We start from the raw sequence: 19,088 nt of genomic DNA, 5'->3' as shown, positions 1-19,088 counted from the left end.
TTTACACATTTTAAAATGTTAATCCTTAAGATCATCACGTATAAATGCCTCATTATATATTATTATGCCCTTCATTGATAATGTTGGGATCAACCTGCAGATATGCGACATAGTGTGCAGGAAATGCTGCATGTCGAAAGCAGAAGGGAGAAACCAGCTCGTCAACCGCTGGCTGCCGTAGCCACAGCATAGATATGACAGAGAAATACACTGCCACTGGATTATCTTCCAGTTTCAAGTCAGAACAGAAAAGTAGGCACTGGTATTCCAACAAGCATACAAAGAAAACGGCTCTGTTTTCCACGGCGCTACACCTTTGGTAGCAGGCTTTGACAGAATGAAGCTGTTTTTCCTTTAAGGGGCTCTCCACCAATTTTACACATCAATGTGGGTTTCCAGGTCTTGGAAAGTGCGACTCCTTTAGTGGCTCCAGAGGGAGCTGCGTGAAGGCTGACAAACTGCCTCACGTGATGTCACTTGAGTCACCAAATTTGAAAATGAAAAAACATCTGAGGGTGTGGAGACCTCTGTAGCCCGCCCCCCCATTTCTGCTTGAGGCTACATTAGCTGCTACTAGCATTAAACACCCCAATCTCTGTCCAAACAGTCTGTGGTGAAGTTGCATTGTGGGTAATGTAGGCACCAGATGGCAGTTGTTGTTGTTGTTTTTTGTTGATAGAGATTATCACAGCATAGACTTAATATAATGGATTATCCACTAATGGGAGTCAATACAGAAAAGGCAGGCAGGCAAAAACATATATATTGCAGTATATATTACATTGCTGTGTGCACTGGCCGCCACTGGGTGTCCCCAAACCCATCAAAACATAAAAACAATCTGAAGGATTAAGAGTTTAAAAACACAAACAACATAAAAAACACAGTTTACCAGCAACTGTAACAAGTAAATCATAGTCGTAGCTATCTTCTAAATAAATCTGTTGTGTATTTAAAGTGATTGATCAAACATTAGTCTCTCGTCTGTCTGAGATCTGATTTCCCTCTATGCACCCTAAAGGTTTACCCTGAAGCTCCAGCATTAAGGCAGGACTGTGAACACACTTAAGTGTTCGTGTGGTCTTTACACTACCTCCAACATTAACTATGTGAGTAGACTTTGAAAACTCTGAAGCCAAATCTAGAGCCGAGGATGTATAAAGAAAAATAGCTCCATGTCTCTCACTTCCTTCCCTGCTTTCTTTTTTTCCTCTTTCACCCGCGTCTGTCAGACAGAACTTTCCAGCGAGGGGATGCTGACTGAGACAGACGTGCCATCAAAAGGAGAAGTCAGGCTCTGTAAAGACTGGCACAGCGTTTGGCCCAGTTGTCAACATGCTTACCATTTACGCTCTCACGGAACCACGTTTGTTCGAGATAATGGGCGATACTGTCACAGCCGGGACACAAAGAGCCCGTTCAAAGTTTCAGTCGGCCCCCCTGCTGCAGTCATATGGATATGGAGTCGCCACTGAGGTGGCTGGGCGGCAGGCTGAGGCTCAGAGCAGGACTGAGGCCCGTGCTGAGAGCGGGCTGGGGGGTCGGGGCTGACAGGTCCGTGCTGAGCTCATTCAGGTTGGCCTGGGCGTCAGAGGTCACGGTGAGGTCGTTGAGGTTTGGTGTGGGGTCAAGGGGAGCCGAAGGCGAGGTGTCGCTGGGGGAGATGCGGCGGAAGACGAAGTGGAAGGGGGTGGCCTGCGAGCGGCTGTGGAGCTCTGCCTTGATCTTCTGAGGGTGGTTGTCCGGCGCCAGCTGTTGGCTGCTGCCCTCCATCAGCAGGAACAAGCCGTAGTTCTCGGGGTCTGGCACTTTAAACTTGTAGGCGCACAGCTGGCACACCTCCTCCACGGTGGCGTAAGGTCGGACCTGAAGGGTCTTGGCCGTGCAGCCGCTGTCCAGCTCCTGCAGCGCCACCCGCAGGTAGTTCTGAGGGACAGTCAGATAAAAACATGAGACAAACATTGTAGCTCCATCACAGACTGACACTGATGCTGGGGGTGTCCATTTGTTATGTATTTATAATCTAATCGTGTGTTTTGCACAGTGAAAAGGTATATGTAAAAATACACATCATTACATGCTTCACTTTGTTAAGTTCTCCAAGCGAGGTCCAGTGCATTCTCCAAGGTCTGGGGTCTTTCTCAAGCACACAAACTAATAAATGAACTCGGTACGGTGAGGTTTCTCTTTAGGTTTGTTTGTTTTATTTTCTTTGAAGGAGTAGAGGTAAAAATATTAATGTGCTGTTGAACATCCTCATTAGTGTGTTTCTGTGGTTTTTAAGTTTGCTTGTTGGTATGTATGTATGTATGTATGTATGTATGTATGTATGTACCCTGGTCGGAAGACTAGAAAGGCGCTATACAAGTACAGGTCCATTTACCATTTACCCTTTATGGCACATTATAAAAGGAAGCTGTTACAAGTATATCCCTGCAACGCCAAAAAAAGGTATTATTAAAAAATAAGACATAAAATGATAAATGTTACAGGTAAATGGACCTGTACTTGTATAGTGTCTTTCTAGTCTTCTGACCACTCAAAGCACTTTTACACTATATGCCACATTCACCCTTTCACATTCACACACATTCACACACCGACGCACAGCATTGGGAGCAATGTGGTTGCTCAAGGACACTTCGACATGTGGCAGGATCGAACCAACAACTTTCCGATTAGTGGATGACCTGCTCTGCCTCTGAGCCACAGCCACCCCTCCAGTAGAACTGTGTTTTACCTGGAAGTCATCAATGGACGGGGCGGAGCGCTGTGTAGTGCGTCGGCGGTGCCACTGGTGGAGTGTGTCCCTGGTTTCAGAGCTCAGCACTCTGGCTGCCTGCTCCTCCTGGAAGTTTCTGATCAGGGACATGGCTCCATAGGCGCTGGTCAGGTAGTAGCCACCTGGACACGTTGACATAGCGGGTTAAAATCAAACATTCGTGGCTTCATGTTCTTAATCAGAGTGTGGGGTGGTTATGGTGGAGGTTTTCCAGTTTAAACAAACAGACCTTCTCCGTGGAGCAGTGAGGGGTCCAGCAGCTCCATCATGTAGAGAATCTCATTGTCCAGCTGGGGCATGTCGCACTGCGCCAACACGTAGGTCAGCATGGGCAGGAAGTCATCAGCACCATACAGACGGCCTGAGAGACAGACAGAGCAGCGCCGTGAGATCCTGCAGTTTCTGTTCCATCATTTGATGCTAAACTCTAGTTAGTGATTGTAGGGTTAATGTGTGTATTATACTGCAGGGACATTCACCTGAATTGTCCTCCATGATGGTGTAGATGAGTTTGCAGACTCTCAGCAGCATGGTGACCTTCTTCTCAGGGGAATACAGTTTACTCATGGTGTGGAACTTGTGCTTGATCTTCTCTATGGCCACAGGGTCCGGGGGAAGCGCGTCGGCCACGCCCATTTCCTGTGGCTGCCGGGCCTTGGCCAACGACAGGTTCTCCTTCAGCTCCTGCCACGCCCCGCTGCGCACCTGGAACTCCTGCAGGGCCACGCTCACCACCGGTTTGAGGGGCTTCAGGACGCACTTGTGCATGGCCTTCTCCAGGACTCGGTCTGGGGAGAGGAGGAAACAGGTGAGCTGGCTGGACTTGTTGACACATTTTCAAATGTAACACTGCTCAGTAGTCAACTGCAACTTCATATGAACAATACAAAGATTTTATCGAGGCCAAAGTCAAAAAATCTTTTCCCAAAAAAACAAACAAAAAAGGATTCTGTTTGATGCACAATAAAAATGTTTTTTAACCCCAGCGAAGGGAATATTTATTCATCCAGATGTTTGTAAAAGTCTTTGAGGGTTCTGGAAATTCCTTCAAAACAGCAGGAAGTGATGTTAAATGACCTTCTAGGTTTTTCACATTTTGGGACATGAGGAGCATAAAGTAGGGCTAGGAAAGCAACAGAACATACACATTAAAAGCCCTGAAAACATATTTCATATTTTCCAATGAGCGTCTTCCTCTAAGTGTTAAAGTATAAATCTCTAAACTTCTGATCAATCAAGCAATATCAGGATTAAATTAATGACTTCCTGTTAGTCCCACCCACTCACAGCTTAAGCCCAGCCCACTCAGAGTATGAATTCAGTTGGTTGAACAGGTACAGATAAGGGTGTACTCACTCATTCCTAATATTTAGTCATAAATAATGAATGTTGGAGATAAAAACCAATCTTTCAGGGGCTTTAAGGCAGCATTCAACGGTGCTACACAAACTAGCTAGTTGTGTTTCTGTGTTTGGTTTCAAGCTGTATATTCATGAAATTAATAATAAAAAACATATTTATGTCTCTGTTCTATTTGAACTTTAAGATGCCCTCTCATGTGCGTGCTGAACTATGCCCTTGGCTACAGCGCTGCATGTGATTTGTTTTACACAATGTGACAACATGGAAAAGAAAGGAACACTGAACTCGCACTGAACTTCACAAGAGGAATTTGTGAAGCAAAGGCCAGTGTCTTCTCTTTTTTTGATTTAGAGATACATTCAATGGACATAAAGCGGACTGAGCTCTGGTAGAGAGGCAGAGCACAAGGACCAATAAACAAAGCTGAAAAGTTCAACCCTAACCCTAAACCCTTGCTGCAGGAGAAGCTAGAAATCACTGCAGAGACCACAGAAGCTCAACCTTTGCCAGCTGGATGTGTACTCAGGAACACTGCAGACATTTGGAAGGAACTGCGCTGCCCCTCCTGCGTTTGTTTGATATCTGCGGGACAACACAACTCTCAGATAACAGCACTGTACAAAGCTCCATAGATCACTCTGACTGGTAACTATTAGTATTACCCCATCTGAAGGCTATTGGTGACCATAAACTGTAGATGTGTCAGCATTCCGTTTGTAAATCCGTTTACTGGAAGTCTGTCCTGATGTCACTTCATTGCCTGTCATTACTTATCAGTATTGTTGTGGACAATGTGAGCCAAATCTGCATTAGTCTGGACCTACAAGCTTCCTGGAGACCATCAAGGTCAGATCAGCACATGTGTGAAATCCAAGCTTTCACTGTTCACCATCAGTGAAGTCCAACACAGCAACAGTGTTAACATCAGCTTTTACAAGCTCAGCTCATGCAGTCTGACTAACACAAACCATGATATCATAATACAGGATGGATGCAGAGAGGGAGGCCAAACCACAGCACTGCTGAATAAGGACCATGTGTGTGTGCTGTCTGTGTGTGTTGCTGACTTTCCTCCAGAAAGGGTGAAGTCAGCAGGTTTTCGGCTGATCACATCTGCAGACACACATTTTACTTTCCGCCCCAGCCGGACGACATCCAGCTGCATCTGCCATTCCCAGCCATCAGTGTCTGTCAGCCTGTCATTGTAGGTTGTTGAATTCCTCGCTAGTCTTAATGGGAAATTTCTCCACACCTGCATTACTTCTACCTGCTGATACCAATGCTGGGAATGACTATGACAGCACTATCTCACTTCCTCATTCCATAACCACATAGTAGCTATAGAGAGTTGCCAGTAAGTAGGGCAGCCGGCGAGCTGAACCGCCATCAGCACAGCCAGTGTTGTTTTTGTGTGCCACTAGTTTTTACTGGCACATAGTGAAGACTGTTGTTTCTGTTGGTCCTTGCCAGTTCATTTCAGTATTTCAGGATGATGATTTTCAACTTATTCTGACAATTATCTTTGCATCACTTTATGTTCCTGGTGAAATCCCAAAATACCTGCCTGTCCTGCCCATACTTATATACCTAACTTTATTTACTCCTCTTTCACTGAGACGGAAAAAAACAGCGAGCGTAACAACATCACAGTGAATATTTATGAAGGCATTTTGTGTAGATTCCTGGCACAACCTGCAGCAGCTACAAGGAAAAACCAAATGTTTTTACGGTAAGTCTCAGGTACAACATGGCAACCATTACTGCCCGAAACCACTTCCTTGCTTTTTAAGGTCAAACTTTTCCCATTTTCATAATATTATCCATTTGTACCACTCCTTTTTAAAGGTTGCAAGCATTCTGAGGTTTATTTATCACATACACCAATAATAAGTGCTGTGAAATACATTGTGGCCTGCTCTTCGGCTGAAAAATAGGCTTTGAAAATAAATGCAAAGGATACAAATTCAAGATGAAATCAATTTACTGAACTGAGAAACCTCTGAATTTTGGGAAAATGTGCTGGAAAAAGTACATAAACAATGAAGTTGGCCCCAAATCTGGGGTCAAATCTGGAGAATGAATTCCCTATGGGGATCAATAAAGGATAACTTATTGATTATCAAAACAATTGCTGATTCATCCCTTTCATTCAGCTTACAGCAGGGCAGGGTTTGTCACGTTTCTCTGTTTTGTGTCATTGTAAACTGAATATGTTTGGGTTCTGAAAAATTTATCAGACAAAACAAGACATTTGAAGATATCACTTTGGGTTGTTTTTGTTCAGGCCTGGTGGACTTGTAAATGTCATTACGAGCACTAGGAGGAGCCAGAGGAACCTGATTGTTAACATGAACATTATCTGTCTCATGTTTTACTGTCAGGATATAGTGAAAGTTTCAGCAAATATGACAAACTGAATTTAAGATAAGATAAGATAAGATAAGCCTTTATCAGTCCCACAGAGGGGAAATTACATATCTTTATAAAAGTTACTTAGTGCAGCTTTAAGGAAGTGGGTGTTGGGATTCTTGTTGTGTTGTGTTGCTCGCCTGCTGTATTTTCGTACTGCTAGTGCAAGGGGTTGAGGCCGTATCAACTCCTTTGTTGGGTTTGCTGGTTGTACTATCAAATAACTTATTTGTCAGACCAAGAGTGTGACTGCCACCCCGGCTTAAAGCCAGCAACCGCTACAACGCACCAATATGATATCCCTGGTATATAACGCAGAAAAATTGCTTGTGGTAATTTGTGTCACTACAAAGTTTCTCCAGCAGAGTGCACTGGCATTTACAATACTGTGGCAATCAGCACAGAGTAAGAGAGAAGAAGCCGCTCTTAGAATTGTCAGCTATGATTGGTTGCTAATGTATATGTTCAATTATTGAACGCAACGTGTTAAAGAATATTTCACTTAAATATTGTTTGATAGAGTTATTTGTTAAAGACAGCAGCCTTCCGAGCACCTTTGCATCCTGGTATCAGTGCACAATCCCCATAGAAAAGCTCTATTTTCATTCCAGCTCAAACATTCACTGTATCGCCCACCATAGAGGTAATCAGTGAATTTCTCCACTCTAAAATCTGCATCTGTCTGGCTTTAATTTGTCTCAAGTTTTAAGTGCACAGTATGCACCCTTTTCAGCTTAGCAACAGACAGCTCTTATTTCTAGTGCTTTCCCTGTCCCCCAATACTTCCCCTAGAGCTCAACAATCACTGGACTCCCCACAGGTCTGTTAAAGTGATTAAAAACAGGGGAATGCAGTGCCAACATTCCTCGCTCTTGGCATGAAGTTAAGGGTTCTGTTCATGTATTTCTAAAGGGGAGATAAGTCTAGATTTACAGACAAATTAGACTTGCGTGTCTTGCAGGCTTGTCAGAGTGTGAGTTTTCTGTCGTCATTAGTTTTCCAGACTTCAGAGGAACGGCCGAGACTGACTGCTGGATTTCTGTTTCCTAGTTTCAGAGTGAATTCAGGCAGACAGTAAAAAATACACAGGCGTCTTAAGGTCAACTTATCAGCCAAAGCAGTCGCACACAAAAAGGCACTATCTCGCCACGAAACAGGGCCTCTTCCCGCTTGATATAAACATCCTCTCACCAAACATCCTCCCTGTCCCCTTTCTAGTGTTTACCCAAACATCTTGTCCTTGACTGCTGTAACGTCAAAGTGGTAATCCTCACATACCTTTTACTCTTTTCTGTTTGTCACTCCTTGCTGGCATTTATGGCCGGGACCTTGTTATTTTTTTAGTTTAGAGTTTCTTCACAGCATGTAGTTTCAAAGTAAAAACACATCCCAACCACACACACGTAAACACACACAGAAAGGCGAAGACATGTAGACAAGACTCTGTCTCCTTGGAGTAAAAAATAGCCCGGTGTAATCAGGAGAGGTGTTACAATCTTTCCTGTCATAGATTACTTACTTCCTGCTTCCATGATATGCACCTTTAAAAATAGCTTTTTGTTGGGTCATACAATCAAGCAAACAAGGTTGAGTGATCAGTGTTTAGATAAATCAATTAATTAGCAAAGAATAGTTTATTCTCTAAACATCTACTAGATGGATTAGAGTAGATTAAACAAATAAAATCCTCTATCACAGTATATCAGCATTTAATATCACAGCATACATATATATCTTATAGTTTTTTTGGTAATAGTTTCAAGTTTTGGGAGAGCTAAATGAGTAAATCAATACCACTATATTGATCTATACAGTAAATATGAGAGAAACCTGTTAGCTTTTCTTGGCACAAAGACCGACAACAGGAGGAAACAGCTACCCTGGTTCTGTCCAAAAGTAAAGTGTAAAAATTACGTCATTTTGAATGGCTGGATATGAGAGTTGTATCCCTCTCCTCATCTAACTCTGCCAGAAAGCAAGTATGTGTATTTCCAAAATGTAAAACTATTTTAAGTTTAATTAAATAATCTATTTTAATCTAGTGAACCTGACAAATCAAGATTCTTTAGATCACATTGACGCAATAACCCTACACAAATCCAATATTATATTCTCAAGGTTTGTTTTTGTGAGTAGCGCAAAGGGAACTACAGCTCAATCTCAACAACCCTGTGTTGTAAAATGATAAATCTACCCTGTAAACTGCTGATGAAAATGAGCCTTGATGGTAAAGACCTCCTGAGAGCCAGATATTCAGCACTTTGCTTGAGTTCTTCTGTGTTGTCAGTGGAAAGCTTTTACATTCAAGATAATATGTGAGACCCTCTCACACGAATACAGCAAAGCCCGGTGTGTTATCAAGCACCTCATACAGAGCGTCATAACCGGTGGTCTCAGGCTGTCTGCTGGAGGAGAGTGTGGGATGAGTGGAATACAAGGAACTCTATTCTGCCCCCCACACCACTCCCCTCTCCCCGCCTGAACATCCTGAACCCAAACACACACATGGCTGGGTTGTTGAGTGAGCGCTAGACAACAACAACATCTTCCATATTTGAAACTCTGTGTCTCCTCTTAAAAAGAGTGATATTATTCACTGACGTCCTTTCTTTGCCCTATCATGGATGTGTTTCCCTTCACTTCTGCACATTTGTTATTTTCTTTCTTTCTATGCCAACTCTAAATGTGCTTAATTTTGCTAAAGTTGCATTACTTTTCCTTGTATTTATAGTAGTATTCCAGCTAACTGACCATATTGTGTGTGAAGATATAATTTACATTAAATACCGCATGAAAGCACCAGCAGTCAAACCCAAAATACCGACACATCACTTTAAAGCAAGGAGGGCAGAGGAGAGAGAGACTGGATTTGGAGGAGAGGGAGGGAGAAAAAGAAACGCAAAAATTGAGAAAAACTAAAAACAGAGAGTGTCAGAGGAAGGCAGAGCGAGACAGACAGACAGTGGAGGGGGCTTGCCTTGGACCCTCTCGCTCTGATTGGAGAGCTGGTTTAAAAAAACTGGAGTAAGAGATTGTACGACTTGGCAGACGGTCACCCTAATGCATCTGGGCTGGCTTGCCTTTTTTTTTTTTTTCTTGACTCAGAAAACAACTCTCTGAAGCTGCCACAACAAAAAATTGTGCAACTTTTCCAAGAACTAAAACCGCAGCAGTTCCCAGTGTAATACTTGTGAAAAACATGCCATTCAGAAAACAGGCAACAGAAGACATCACGCCAGATTTCTTTTATTTACAGATACTGTTAATAGATGTTGATTAAACATTATCAAAAAAATATTATATTATTAAAATTGCAATACGGCCAAGTGCAATATCTGCATCACAGAAGCTGCCATTTTTGTTAAAGTTAATTATAATGAAGTATTGTAGTGCTACAAATCTTGTTCTCCTGTTGTAAGAAAACACGTTCGTTTGGTACAAAACGCCAACTAATGTCACATTATCTGTTTTTTCAGTGAAAATCTGACCCAAAAATGATTATAGCTCAATTACAACATCTGTCAAAATGATCGCAATATGATTTTTACCATATTGTGCAGCCCTAAAAAAAACCTAAACCTTTTAATCTTCAGTCACCTCTGCATTTTATGCCTTTATTAGATTTAGCCAACAGCAGGGACATAACACCTGGGTGCCCCAGTATCTGTCTTTATTTTAAATCTATTCAAACACGTATAAAAAAAGAAGAAAAAGTGGTTGATGATATCATTTATTATTATTATATTTTTTTTATAAAACTTATACTTATGGGTCAAGCTCTAAAAACACGGGATCCTACATTTCCCCTTATGCAACTGGATATTCTTTTATTAGACCTCCCCTGTGTGATCATTAAAACCACACGTCTCGAGTTTGTAATGCAGCCTTTCTACGCATTAGGAATTTAAAGTCTGAAGCACAGACTAATGTTGATGACATCACTATAACATCAGCAGGATTATTTTTTCCAGACTTTGGAAAGCTCCCGCCAGAGCCACAGAAGGCATCATATCATCATCAGTATTACTTCTCCTAATGAGGAAACCGAACTTTATGTGTATAATTGGTGAAGTGCCCCTTGTTCACATCAAATTCTGATATTGCCACCAACAGACATTTCCAAAAAGTTTAGATATCATTTAAAAATATAATGCTAACAATTCAACACTGGCTACAGAACTAACGAGAAAATGTAAAAGGTTAAGTTATGAGATGACTGCTGATAAAGACAAAAAAACAGTTTTCACTCATAATTACAGCCCTCTGGTGAACTATTTGAACGGGGCCAGTAGAAACAGGTTGGTTCAACAGGCCCCTTCCTCCTGAGATAAAACCCTCTTTGTGCTCTCTGTTTACATGTTACTCTGTCCAAGGTCTGATCCAGCCACTGAATCTTGGCCTAAATGATTCAGAACGCTCTTCCGGCAGGTGTGTGTCGTCGCTCGCTGGTCGCTGGTGTGTGTGTGTGTGTCTGCTCTTTCTGGCTTCCCCCTTTCATGTTGCTGTCATGGTATTGTAAGATGCAATAAAGGGTGGATATAATAAAGGGCAAAAAGATGGAAATGCAAATATTAGTATGGAAGGACTCAGTTTCAAAGGTACCACTGATTTCACTCTGCATTCAACTGTCCTTACTTTGTTTTTCAAATGGATACTGATTTATCAGCATGCATGACAACACACAATTAAATAAAATTAGCCTGATGGCTATGGCTTCACCAGGAATGTATACATGGACACACGTGCACAGATGCAACTGCAAACATGTGAGCATGTGTTTTCCAATGTCCTCACTGCTGAGATACCGAAGCGAAACTGCTGCGTCTGCATTAAACACGCTTTCTGTGACATAGTGTTTCCGTAAAAACTAGGATTTTTCCATAAATACATTACTCATTCACACTTCCTAAAAATACTCAATTATTTGCGAACACACACAAAAATGACTCCAGCCAGTCTCCCTGTTAAGTTGAGGAGGAGGTCATAATGCTTAAAAGGTAGAGATGTTGCCATCGAGCAGTCCAACATGTCAGCAGTAATCTAACACTTGACCAAACCTTTAGGCACACAAGATACATCCATAATCACTAGAATTAAAGCATTAAGCTGCCATTGGTTCCAGAATGAGGTAACAGTTACATTTGCAGTGCACAAGCATTGCTAGTAAAACTAGTTAAGTAACAAGGTTGACAACATAGCCCTCAGAGCTAGAATAAAACATGGTGGAACTATTTGGTACTCACCGATCTGGTCTTCGGGAATGAGGCTCTCGATTGGAGGCTCCAGCTCGGAGCTCTGTCGCAGATAGCTCTTCATCTGTGTGATAAACTGCCGCAGAGTCTGCAGCAGCTCCAGTCCAGAGGCGTAGCCCTGCCAAGCCTGGGTTCCTGCACCCTCGCCCATGTAGCTTAGGTAGTCCTGCACCAGGGAGCCGAAGTACGAGCCTTTATCCCTGGACAGCTCCAACACCCTGCGGATCGCCCTCTTCTCAGGTGTCAGCAGCGAGTTGAAAACACCGCTCATCTTGCGTAGGTGCCCTCGCAGGGCATTCTGCAGGACCAAAGCGCTGGCACTGGGGCGACGCTTTGTGCGGTGGCCCGGAGGCACCATGGTCAGGTCCTGGTCTTGGTCCTGGTCACTCTCAAGACTCACACCATAGTCAGGCTCCTCTTCGTCCTCATCGTCCTCATCGTCGTCGTCCTCTTCCATGCTGCAGTAAGGTAGGTGGGATGGTGGGAGGGAGAGGGGGAGGTGGGTGTTGAAGTCAGCCACAGTGGGGGGGCTGGGGTCATGGAGAGGAGGAAGAAAGAAGGCTGAGGACTGAGAGAAATCCAGAGAGTCTGAGGAATCTGTGGAAATGCTCATGTCACTCAGCCGCTGGCCGCCACCACTGCATTCTTCGACTGCTTCCTCTTCCCCTCCTGTCACCTCTGCCTGTTTGCCTGTTGTAATCAGTGAAGGGTCTGGAGGACTGCTGGAGTCCTGGGCGGGGGTTCTGGTAAGATTACGCCTGGACAGTTTGGCCCTAATAAGGGCTTTTTCAATGGTCTGGTCCTCTAGCGCCAAGTGGCACTGGGCATCCTCCTGGCTGGATGATGGTGACGCCTTGGACCGACGTGGGGAGGAGGAGAGAGATGACAGAGAGATGGGCAGGGACGGCCGGGGGATGGATATGGGGGAGCTGATGCTGAGTCTCTTGGGAGGGGAGGATGAGGGGCTGATGCTTAGCGAGGAGCCCAGACGAGAAAGGAGGCTGCTGCCCCTCTCCCTCTCTTCCCCCTTGTCCTTGGGGACATTGATCCAAGGGATTTTCTCGGGCATACTGCGCTTTCGGAGAGGAGGGGCTGAGCGTCGTGGCGCAAAGCGAGGTGGGGGTGGACGAGGAGGTGGGGACCGCGAAACAGTGTCTGCCACACTGAGCTTCTGACTGCTGCTGCCAGTTTCACTGTTATCGTCCTGTAGCTCTGCAGTTCTGCCAAGGCTCTGCAGGTTGCTCTGACCTGACTGGCTGCTGTCACTGTGATCTGAGCAACAAACCTGAGGACCCGAGTGTTGAGTGTCCTTGTTGTTGGTTTCTAGGCTGTTGCTAATGGGTTCTTCCCTCAGGCCTTGCTTTGCTGTGCCCGGGAGATTTGAAGTAGAGCTGTCGTCGCCGTCTGGTTGGTGAACCTTTATGAAGAGGGGGTTGATGAAGCAAAGAGCTCCGTTGGACTGGCAACACTCGAGCTCAGATGGGGTGCGAGTTCTAAGGTGAGGGCGCCCTGGGATGGTTGCCAAGGAGACTGGTCTCTGGGCAGGGGGAGGTGGTCTGTCAGGAGCAGCTATTCCTGACAAGGAGACTGAGCCCTTCCTCCTGTGACACAACTGAGCATCCCAGAAGCCTGTGTGAGACAGTGAGAGAATTATTCTACCTATATTTGGTGAGCAGGGTGTGATAAAACAAGTAAGTGCCAAATATAATATGTCTGGGCCTTGTCTCATCCTGGGCTTAGCAATGCCATGAGCCAAAAAATATTTGTACAATAGTACGTTGATTGAAGCCAGCGTTACCTTGGCCTATCTTGGACCACTGCATTAAACACAATAAAACCACAGACAATGCAGTCTGAGATTCAGGGGTACTAGTAGCAGCTTATGTAGCCTGCAGCCTCCAGCCTCAAGCAGAGATGAGGACTTACTCTTTAGCCCCAACTGACGCTGACTAAAGTGATCACTTGAGGACATTTAACAGACTTATCAGAAAAGGCTTTATTTCCACTTGAACAAATACCCATTTTCGTTATTTACAGTAGATCATAGAACAAGCATTAATTTTCATCACCAACAATTAGAAGTGTGACCGTACATTCATCATACATGAATCATAATTGGCACTAATTTGGCATATTCAGTTCATTACATATCTTATTTTGGTTTTGTAAACTATACTACTAAACTACAGAACTAACTACTAGTGTCAATAGTCTAATGTGGTCTAATTAAAGTCTATGTCAGGGCATGCAGGAACATACATTCAAACGTGTTGCAACTGGAGAGCTTTGAAAGTTGCCAGCTACCAAAACTATGCTAATGAGACTGACTAGTTCATAGTATCATCAGTACTATAAAATCCCCTGTTTGGGACCACAAAGCTTTCCTAGCACGCTACACCAACACCAAACAAAGGGAAGTGATTACTCAGAAATAGTGTCACCATTGTTGACAAAGATTTGTCTGAAAATAGCTCAGGTTAATGTATTTGCAATTACTAGAGGTAGTCTAAAACAGAGTGAGGTGTAAAAAGGCTTCTCCCCACAGCTCGACAGTAGATTCAGACTCAGAATATTTTTACTTCACAGGAATTTTTTGGAATTGAGTTGGGACAATACTGACTGATTACTTTCTGACCATGTGCAAAGGCTTGACTCCAACAGCGAGAATAATAGCCTAAAGGTGACTGTTTAGTGTTTTTCAAAGTACATGGATCAACAATTTAGCTTTTATTCCTCTCTCTGTACCCCCCAAAACTCTGGCACACATTGAACCGTATTTTGTATACCCTTACACCCCTACCAACAATGAAACAGTCAGTTATCAGCTATTTGTCTCCCGCTGTTCTTCTGGTAGCTGAGAATTGTATATATTAAAAGCCAATTGTGCTACACCAAGTGGCAGCAAGAAAATTATTTGCATATAAATTATTGCAAAGAGATTAACTTAAATATGCCCACTTATTATTATTCCATTCCCAATGACTCAATCCAAGTCCTCCAATTTCAACTGGCCTCAAAAAACCCACTAAAAGCTGCTTAGTACAAAATCACTGTTGTTTACTTTTGCAGTCTGAGAGGATGAGCCTGCTGGAGAGCTTTTTCCTACCGAACAACAAAGAGAAAAATAGCACTAAACTGCTGTAACACAACACTTGTTGAGTCCAAGCCGTACCATACAGAGCAAAACAAGACACACGCCAGCGGGAACAATACCGCATGAGGAATACTAGTGCCAGACACAGAGCAGCTCCTTCACACAACTACAGAGCAGAAAAGAGAGGCAACAATACTCACTGTGATCCCGAAGCTCAGTGACACACAGACGAGCTGTTGATCTCACGCTCGGTCTAACTCCTCTGTATACTTCTGATGCTGTCGAAGAAGACGCACTGCTGTGTCTGCACAAGCTGAAACTCGACTGCCTCCTCTCTCTCACTCACGCTCAATGTCTGTTATGACTCACTCCTGTTAATGTGTGTGTGGGCGGGCTGTTGGAGCAGTATTCCCGCCCCACACTTCAGTAGAAGTTGCGTGATCTGTCTTTCTCTATGAGACACTTTGACAAAGTTTTTCCTCTTAGCCACCTACTCTACTCTTGTTTACTCTCACTTCTATTTATATCTTCTGTTTTCTCTGTTGTTAATATTATATGATTAGATACAGTTTTGATCATTCTGATTTGTTTTTGTTTTTAGACATTTCACAATTTGCTTTTCTTGACACTTCTAATTCTGTGGAATCATTTTGATTACTCAGTTATACATATAGGCGTGTTCTTGCAAGTATATGCAAAGCACAGCTGCTGTACAGTGTTCAAACACACACACACACAGAGACACCTGGGATTGAGATCAGAGGAATGTGGTTTGGCGTGGTTGATGTAAGAAAGTCAAGGGTAAGTCAAGAGCAACTTCTAGAAAACTATAACAGCTGAACTGGAGCCAAAAATAGATAGCTAGAACTCTGTATGGGACATAAAGTCAGTCACTTATTTCAATATTTCAAAAACTTAATTAATGACTGGGCTTATGTAGTATTTATAGCCAATACGTAGACCAAACATACATATAATTATTACATACCAATGTGGGCAGTAGATTTGTCTCTGATTGCCGTGCTGCATGCCTCTTACAACGCTCCCAACACTTAAGTTGAGTGATAAAAGAATGAGAACTTAAAACTCAAAATAATATTAACTGATGTGTGGCAGAGTCTGTTAGTTCTACTTCTGTAAACATCACTATAAAACAGGCAATTATCAACGTTAGTATTCCACATCCGTGGCTATGCAAAAGTATGAGGAAAATATACCAATACATTGTTAAAACGGTGTTTGACTTCCAGGAGGTAAGGCAAACCGGCAGCAGAGCAGAGATAAGTAGATCTGATGGACTCCTTGCTCACAGGGAAAATACGGAGAGTGTACAGTGTATAAAACAATGATTGAAAAGCTTTGGCAAGCTGCTCAATTTGAGCATGCATAAGTTTCATGGAACAAAGTGATAAGTATCCTGACTGACTTCCATTAACTTGTTGGCAGTGCTGCTTGCAGGATAAATGCTCAATATATCTGATTTATTTTATGTATTTGTTCCACTGAACAAATACAAGCTCTATAAGAAGTTGGGACATAAATTCAATCTTGACCTTGGAAATAGTAGTTTATCAATCCTAATTCAGGATCAACATACTAGTTTTTTCTGCATCTTCCAACTACCCCTAGCAGCCTTCATGAACAACGCTTCATGATGTTAAATCCAGCCATCTGAAGTTCCCAGGTCATTGTTTAAAGGCTACAGGATTAAATGTTCAACCCACTTCAACCCATTTTCTTGTCTTATTTATAATGCTATGCTATTATATAGCATAGCATATATAGCACATAGCGGATATAGCTTTTGAAAAGAAATGCTAAACTATCAAAATTTAAGAACCAGCTTGTTCAAACTGTGCCACTGACTGAGCACTAGATAAATGCAATTTGTCTTTTGTGCTGTTCAGTCAAAATACAGCAACTAATCAACCAAACTTCAAGGTTGGATTAACGACAAAGCAAGACCAACAGGGGCCCAACACAATGAAAGGAGAATGTTTAAGGGCTTTCTGATGCAACACATACACTACGGGGACAGTGAAATGAGTAAGTTAAATGATCCTGGCTGAACCCGACCCAAGCCAGGTCTTAATAATAAGACCTAATAAAATAAAAGCCATGAAATGGTATCGGAAGATTTCAGTTTGGTAATTATTAATTATTAGGTAAAAAAAATACTTTTAATTGGTTTAAATTCAAATTATGACAAACTGACATATAGTGAACCTGGGGCTGGATAGTATTCCAGGGTAGAAGCACTGGTTGGTTACTGGGAATGTGTGAAAAATGAGTTGGGGGAACAAGTGTGTGGGCCCCCTGGCAGGTTAAATTGGTTGAGTTTCTCAAGTTAATCATTTCACTTCATAACTTCATAATGACCACAGGTGCCTTCACAAGGGATCACAAACAGATGGCAGATGTCTCCTATACCCAAATGTCATTACAGGTGGAGAGCCATGTAACAGGTAATATGACACTGTGAAGACGTCAGAGTCAACAGTACTCTTTTATCATCTGTCCCGGCCATAAATGCTTGTATGTACGTCAGAACTACAGTTACCGTCATAGACACAAAACCCACCATTGTGTCACCTCACTCAACAGGAACCCTTTTATGAATGAAAGAGAGAGAGGCACTAAGAATACAAGAGAGGGAGAAATAGAGAGACAATGTATGTCTGTAGATCATTCGAGACCACATGGGGGGTCATCAAATCATTGTGTGTCACCTTGAACTCTTTAAGAGGCTTTCAGGCCGAGGGCCACTGGAAGTCCGGCAGAGTCAGCTGAGAGTGCACATAATAGCTCAGAGCTGAGTCACAGCAGCAGAGCCTCAGTGGATAAAAAGGTCACTCTGAGTGGGTTATGAAAAGGGGAAGTAGTGTGGAAGACAAACTCAACAACACCTACACACTTTTAAACCACTATTTTTATCTCAGCTAAGTAAGAAAGTATTCAGTATAAGATAGACGAAGCAGCTATAATTTAACATAGTGCTCAATCTTTTAAGAAAAAAATACATTGATAAAACAATGTTGTGATGATAACCATGGTCTTCTTACAGTAAAACTTTCTTCACACTCTTTTGCGATGGAGGTGTCAGATTATATGAATGAAAATGTCCAAAGTACTACTGCTGGCAGGGGAAAAAACCCTTCAGAGGCACCCAATCCTGCCTGGGTCCATGCCCAGCCGTGCAGCAGTGATCTGCGCCTGCAAGAGACTTTTGTCCCTCGGGGTGAGTCATTTAGCACTGGCATGCCGTTTAATCCTTCGAGCAGGAGAGGGGGGGCAATATGGTTGAGATGGGCTTTCACGAGTGTCACGCCTCAGGAAAAAAAAAATCTACACTTTTACACACAACAGATGTGGGATAGAGGAAAACACTACTTTTCTGAATCTGCAAGAGGCTAAAGGAAGTGCACAAATCAGTTTGGATGCTATGTTACTAATAAATGCTCCACCCTGAATAGTCACTGTTGATTCAATACGGAAGATTTATAGTAAAAAATACCTCTGCACACATGAGCTACTATATTCTCTTATCTTTCCATAGACTATATGGTAACCCTTTCTGGAGACTCCCATGTCTGCCAGACATTCCTCCAACTGCATGCTCGTCCCATAAATGTAAATATTTAAAATGAGAAAACAAACCTGCTCCAAGTTTAGCAACCTCCTCGAGATCAGCAGACGTCCTGGCTGAAGCGATGGCCTCTGGAAGCTTCAGAGTGAAGGGCAACACATCCCTGAGAAAAAGAGAAAAGATCGGGTGAAAGGGAGAAAGATTTGGTCAGCAGAGAAAAGTGAGTTAAAGAGGGCGGGACTGAAAGCCTATTCCTAAAAGGTGTGTGAGTTATTCCGTTGTAAAAGGAGCGTGCCTAATAGCCTGGGTGTGTGGTGTTGGCTGAACCGTATGTTCAACCACACAGCCGGAGGGTAATGCGTGCCTGCTGCTTTCTTTTACAAGACCTTTTACAGCAAGAAACACCGTTTTCAAAAGCTTCGGTCAAGTAAACCTGAGTGATCAAAGCTTTAAATTATACCTACAGATTTCTGAAGCCAGTGAAACCTGGATGCTTTAAATGTGACAGATAACTTAAGCATTATTGTGCAAATGATGACTACCAAAGATACAGAAAGTGACCTAAAAACTGTATAGATATAAATGTGAAATAGCAGTGTGGGT

General features: G+C 42.9%; 1 protein-coding gene across 1 annotated transcript in view; it reads right to left on the bottom strand.

Annotated features, from left to right (window-relative positions):
- Window positions 1-656: 656 nt before the first annotated feature.
- LOC118329132 (ras and Rab interactor 2-like) overlaps window positions 657-19,088 on the bottom strand; it is a 28,641-nt gene continuing 10,209 nt past the window's right edge. The window contains exons 6-11 of the mRNA XM_035663110.1: window positions 18,557-18,648; window positions 11,797-13,434; window positions 3,262-3,570; window positions 3,012-3,143; window positions 2,741-2,904; window positions 657-1,926 (exon numbers count right to left, since the gene is read on the bottom strand). Coding sequence (XP_035519003.1) covers window positions 1,450-1,926; window positions 2,741-2,904; window positions 3,012-3,143; window positions 3,262-3,570; window positions 11,797-13,434; window positions 18,557-18,648 — 2,812 coding nt within the window. The 3' untranslated portion in view covers window positions 657-1,449. The remainder of the gene's footprint in view (window positions 1,927-2,740; window positions 2,905-3,011; window positions 3,144-3,261; window positions 3,571-11,796; window positions 13,435-18,556; window positions 18,649-19,088) is intronic.

Source organism: Morone saxatilis, unplaced genomic scaffold (assembly GCF_004916995.1).
Source record: "Morone saxatilis isolate NCDOM2014 unplaced genomic scaffold, NCSU_SB_2.0 Contig19, whole genome shotgun sequence".
Classification (NCBI taxonomy): domain Eukaryota; kingdom Metazoa; phylum Chordata; class Actinopteri; family Moronidae; genus Morone; species Morone saxatilis.
This window is presented reverse-complemented; position numbering and strand designations above follow the sequence as displayed.